Here is a 5,555-nt window from a genome sequence, read left to right on the forward strand (position 1 = left end):
TCCGGCCTCGTGTGTTTATTGTCCGGGAGAGGCAAGGAATGGGCACAGCCCGGCACCCCCTCGGCCCCCTCGGCCGGCCGTGCTGTGCCCTCGGCTGTCCCCGCGGCCAGCGACACCGAGACGGACACCCGGACACGGGGCGGGGGGGACATCCCCGGCCCCGCAGCCCGGCCTGGGCGAAGGCAGCTCGGTGCACGGACGGACAGACAGACAGACAGACAGACAGACAAACGTCCTTCTCCAGCGCACGCGGGGAGGGGAAGCACATTCCCAGTGCGAAGCTTTGTGCGCCAGCAGGATGGACGGACAGACGGACAGACAGACGGCGATTCCCCAGCGCTGCTTCAGCTCAGCACCTCCAGGCCGAGCCCAGCATCGGCTGCCGAAGGCACGGAGTCTCCTGTGCGGCCACCGCGGATCCGCATTCCCTCTCGTCCAGCGGAGCCCCTCGGGCTGTCCCCGCGGATCCGGGGCTCGGAGTGGCCCCGGGAGCGCCGCCGTGCTGCCCGGAGGGTGTGGGCTCAGGACCAGGGGTCTGCCCGGTGCTGCTGGTTGTAGAGCTGCAGCTTGATCTGGTCACGGATCTGGTTGATGAGGAGCCGCGCCAGGATGATGCCCACCACCTGGAGGGGAGAGGGACGGGGAGGGAAATGAGAGAGGAAGGGAGTGGGAAAGGGAGAGGGATGGGGAGAGGAAAGGGGGATAGATAAGGAGAGGGAGGGCAGAGGAGGAAGGGGAGAGGAGGAAGGGGGAGATGGAGGAGAGGGAGAGGAAAGGGCAAGTGAGATAAAGGGAAGGCAAAGGGGAAGGAGAAGGGAGGAGGAAGAGGAAGGGGAGAGGAATGGGGGGAGAAGGGAAGAGAAAGAGGAAGGGGAACAGGGAAAGAAATGAGAGGGGAAGGGGAAAGGGAAGAGGAAGCAGGGAGAGAAAGGGAGAGGAAGGGAAAGGGAAGAGGGAAGTGGAAGAGGAAGAGGAAGGAGAGAAAAGCAAGAGAAAGGGCAAGAGGGATGGGGGATAAGGAGGTACTAAGCAACACTAGGCAATGTCACCCCATGCCCCCCATGCCGGACATTTGCATCACTCCCCCACCCCAAATCCCATCCCAGCTCCCCCATCTCACAACCAGCCACCATTAAGGCAACTCCCCAAAAAACCCCCCAAAGCAGAGCTCTGGGGCAGCCCCTGGTCCCCCAGCCCCGTACCTGGGGCAGGGCCAGCCCCAGGGCGATGCCCCCCAGCAGGAAGAGGTTGCTGTGGGTCCAGTTGACCAGCTTGTCGATGCAGCCGTTGGTGTGGATGAAGGCACTGGCCTCCAGGTAGCCCCTGGCCTGCATCCCGTGGCCACACATGGTGTTGATGACAGCCTGGGAGAGGGGACAGAACACAGAGGGGCTGGGGACAGAACACACTGGGCTCCCTGCTCTTGGGGGGCAGCTGGAGAGACCAGGCCCCTGCCTTGGTGGGGTGTCCCTTCCTCAGTGTCTCCACGCTGTCCCTCCAGAGCCACCTGGCCCCAAAGAGCCAATCCCAGCTCTGGAGAGGGAGAATTCTCCCCCACCTCACCACAGCATTTCCACACAGGAGTCCCCAAACCCAATGGCTGGGATGGGGGAACCCAAACCCAGAGGGTGGGATGGGGGAACCCAGACCCAGAGGGTGGGATGGGGGAACCCAAGCCCAGAGGGTGGGATGGGGGAACCCAAGCCCAGAGGGTGGGATGGGGGAACCCAAGCCCAGAGGGTGGGATGGGGTCCATAAGTGTTCCCTTCCCTTGGGCAGGGCTCCAGGCCCAGCCCAGCCCGCGGGGCAGGGAGGACAGGCATGGGGCAGGGTCCCCTCCCCGGGGCAGGGAGGACAGGCACGGGCAGGGTCCCCTCCCCGGGGCAGGGAGGACAGGCACGGGCAGGGTCCCCTGAGGCCACCCCAGCACAGACCTGGTCAGCGTCGTGCAGGCAGCAGGAGAAGGGCACGGAGCAGCGCTCGCGGCTGGGGTTGGTGGCCGTGCAGTTGAAGTACATGTTCTGGGACCAGTCCTTGTAGGAGACACCCCCGCAGCAGCTGAACTGCGGGCAGGACACGGGGCTCAGTGGGGAGGGGACCCCAGCCCACGGCAGGGGGACAGGACACTCAGGGCTCTTTGTGCCCCCAGCCCTACCTAGCCTCCCCCTGCCAGGCAGGACATCACTGTGAACGTCTTGGAAGAGCCATCCAACATCCCCAGCCTGTGCTACCCCACAGATGTAAGCCTGACATGGAAATGGGGACATGTCCCCATCCGCTGGAGGGACACCCCGCCCTTGCAGGCCCCCCTGTCACCTCCTTCTGCCCGAAATCAATGAGGTTCTGCAGGTCCAGGTCGTCCCGGTAATGCACGATGGCCCCGTTGATGATCTCGCTGACCTTCCCACGGGCCTGGGGGACAAATGGGGGGACAGCAGCGAGGCTGCCACCCGGCAGGACAGGACTGGGGTCACCCAGCACCCCCGCTGCCCTCCCTTATCAGTACCTCATCAGAGAACACAAAGCCCAGCACGCCGGCCGCCAGCTGCAGGAGGAAGATGATGGTCAGGCAGACGGAGAACTGAGGGAAGAGGAAGGTGAAGGTGAGGGGAAGAGGAAGGTGATGGTGAGGGGGGCACCGAGATGCCACCATGGTCCCCAGCAGGGTCCCCACCCCTGGCAGGACTCACCACCTGCAGCAGGCAGATGTTCTCCCGCAGGGAGCCCACGCAGCCGCAGAAGGTGATGAGGAAGGTGAGGACGCCCACCACGATGAGGAGGATGGCAGGGTCCACTGCCAGGCACGCCATGGCCGCCTCTGTCACCATGGACGAGCTGTCACTACACTGCCAGCACCCCCAGGACCCCACGTGCCACCCCAACCGTGCTGGTGGCTTGGAACCAGCAGGGCAGGGGAGCCCCCGAGCTCACCTGCGTGCTTCAGCAGCCGGGCGTACACCCCCACGGCCACCATCACCATGGAGATCATCTGCAGAGGGACACAGGTGACCCCCGTGCCACACCCACGGCCCCACCTGCAGCTCCCCAAAGCCAGGCATGCACCCGAGCTGCAGCTGCTGCCTCAGCTTCCCCTTGTCGCATGGTGTGCACCGTGTCCCCTCCTACTGGGAGGTGACATCTGTCCCCACCTCCTTGGAGGTGACTTGCCAGCCAGCGCTGTTCCTCTACGGGTGGCTGGACACAGCGATGTGGTTTATGGGAAGTACGGAACTTCCTCAAAAATAGAATTGCAAACACGGAAATAACCCACAAAAAGTCCCTGCAAAAAAACCCTCCCAAAAGCATTAAAAACCCCCAAACATAAAAAAAACCCCACCAAACCGCCCAAGAAGTACAAAAGTCTCTAAAACGTTTTTAAAAAATCCTGGAAGCATTAAAAATTATTCAAAACATAAAACTTCCCAAAAACATAAAAATTCCTCAAAATATTAAAAAAAAAAACATCAAAAAGGCCCCCAAACGTGGAAAACTGTGGCTTCCCTGCAGGAGATGTCCCTGGGGAGGGCTGGGGACAAGAGGGGCCTCTGTCCCCCTCTCTGGGGGTTGTCACCTGTGAGGGGCCAGGAAGGGTCCCAGTGAAGTGGTGGGGACCCAAAGGACCCCAAAAACCCTCGGGGAATGGGGCAACCCCTTCTGTAGGTTCTGGAATGGGGGATCCCAATGGGGTCCAGGGATGGGGACACTCCCAGGCGCCAGGAGTCCATCAGGAATGGGGGAACACTGGGGTTGGGGGGCTCCAGGGATCCCGAGGAGAGCGGATTGCAGTGGGGACCAGGGGTGGGGACAGCTCCAAAGCCAGGGGGTTCCCGGTGGGATCCTGGGGATGGAGGTGAGCTGAGGGAATGCAGGATCCCAAGTAGGTCCTGGGCTGGAGAGAGGGCCAGGGGTCCCTGGGGATGCGGGATCCCAAAAGGGTTCAGGGATGGAGACATTCCAAGGGCTGGGGGGTCCTGGAAATGGGGATCCCAAAAGGGTTCAGGGATGGAGACATTCCCAAGGGCTGGGGGTCTCAGTGGGATCTCAGGGATGGAGGATCTTAATAGGGTTCAGGGATGGAGACATTCCCAGGGGCTGGGCGTCCCGGAGATGGGGGGGTCCCAAAAGGGTTCAGGGATGGAGGCATTTCCAAGGACTGGGGGGTCCCGGTGGGATCTCAGGGATGGGGGGTCCCGGGGATGGCGGTGTCCCAGGGATGGGGCCAGCCCCCGGGTCCGGACGTCCTTCGGGAGCGCGGTGTCCCGGTGTCCCCGCACTCACCCAGAAGAGCAGGTTGAAGAAGAAGAGCATGTACTTGGCCACCGGGCTCACGAAGGAAAAATCGTCCCCGAGGGGCCCGGCGGGGACCGCCGCCCGCTTCGCCATGGCCGAGCGGGGCCGAGCGGAGCCGAGCGGAGCCGAACCGCACCGGTCCCCGCTTCGCCCCGCGGCGAGCGCCACCGAGCCCCGCCCCCGGGTCCCGTTCCCCTTCCCGCCCACTCATTGGCTGGATCTTCATCACTCTTCCTTCCCATTGGATAACCGTCCCGTCACTCACACCCCGCGGGTCCCGCCCCCGTGCGTTGCCGCACCTGTCCGTGGTGGGCGTGTCCATAGGCGGGGCCAGCCCTGCCCCTCCGCCAACAGCGCCCCCCAGCGGCCGTGAGAGAACGAGCGCGCTTGGGGACACCGGGGCCCCACAGCCACCCCTAAATGGGGACACCGTGTGACCCCCACAGCCTGTCCCTAAATGGGGACACCGTGTGACCCCCACAGCCTGTCCCTAAATGGGGACATCCCGGGACCCCACAGCCACCCCTAAAAGGGGACACCCCATGACCCCCACAGCCTGTCCTTAATCGAGGACACCCCATGAACCCACAGCCACCCCTAAATGGGTACATCATCATGACCCCCTCTGCCTGTCCCCAGCCAAGGACACCCTGTGACCCCCCAGCCTGTCCCTAAATGGGGACATCATGTGACCCCAGACTCCAGCCCTAAAAGGGTCCCCCCATACCCCACATCCCCCCTCCCAAGCCCCCTGACCCCTGGTGGGTGGGAAGGAGGGGTCACCCCCACTCTGGAGCAATGCTCTTTATTTGGGGTCTCCGGGTTTGTCCCCCCCCAGCCATGGGACCCCGGGATTTGGGTGTCCCCTGGAGGGCAGGGGGACCCTGCGCTGTCTCCTGCCCATCCCCGGGGGTCCGAGCAGAGCCCCCCACCCCAAACCATCGTGCACCCCCCCAAACCCATCCTGCACCCCCACCCCAGAGCATCGCCCCAGCCCTGTGCCCCCCACTGGGGCAGTTGGGGCCCTGTCCTGCCCCAGTGTCACACGAGGACCGGTCCCGTTGGGGGTGGCCTCAGGCATTGGCACTCTTGATGTCACCCAAGGCCACCTCTCCTTCTTCCCCTGCAGCCACGGCTGCGGGCTCCTGGGCTGGGCCCCGTGCTGAGGGGACAGAGAGTGGGGACATGGGACAAGCCTGGCCCCACACAGCGCTGTCCCCATCCCCATCCCTGTCCCCATCCTTGTCCCATCACCATCTGCACCC

The 5,555-nt window shown here is 63.8% G+C and overlaps 1 protein-coding gene across 1 annotated transcript; it reads right to left on the reverse strand.

The window, feature by feature from the left end:
• TSPAN33 (tetraspanin 33) lies at window positions 1–4,479 on the reverse strand. Its single transcript, XM_071424248.1, has 8 exons — window positions 4,279–4,479; window positions 2,932–2,989; window positions 2,691–2,818; window positions 2,507–2,581; window positions 2,317–2,412; window positions 1,935–2,063; window positions 1,203–1,364; window positions 1–623 (listed from the first exon to the last, which is right to left on the reverse strand). The coding sequence occupies exons 1-8, from the start codon at window positions 4,381–4,383 to the stop codon at window positions 522–524; spliced, it is 855 nt and encodes a 284-aa protein (XP_071280349.1). The 5' UTR covers window positions 4,384–4,479; the 3' UTR covers window positions 1–521.
• Window positions 4,480–5,555: the final 1,076 nt, after the last annotated feature.

The sequence above is a fragment of the Agelaius tricolor genome, unplaced genomic scaffold (assembly GCF_023055355.1).
Source record: "Agelaius tricolor isolate 1412-34295 unplaced genomic scaffold, bAgeTri1.0.p SCAF_3, whole genome shotgun sequence".
Classification (NCBI taxonomy): domain Eukaryota; kingdom Metazoa; phylum Chordata; class Aves; order Passeriformes; family Icteridae; genus Agelaius; species Agelaius tricolor.

Excerpts from the sequence above, each read along its gene's own strand:
- TSPAN33 (XM_071424248.1), bottom strand. The coding sequence starts at position 4,383 with ATGGCGAAGCGGGCGGCGGTCCCCGCCGGGCCCCTCGGGGACGATTTT. Across the intron at positions 2,819-2,931 it reads CCGGCTGCTGAAGCACGCAG|AGGCGGCCATGGCGTGCCTG; the intron begins GTGAGCTCGGGG and ends CCATGGTGACAG. Across the intron at positions 1,365-1,934 it reads GCCTGCACGACGCTGACCAG|GCTGTCATCAACACCATGTG; the intron begins GTCTGTGCTGGG and ends CCCCTCTCCCAG.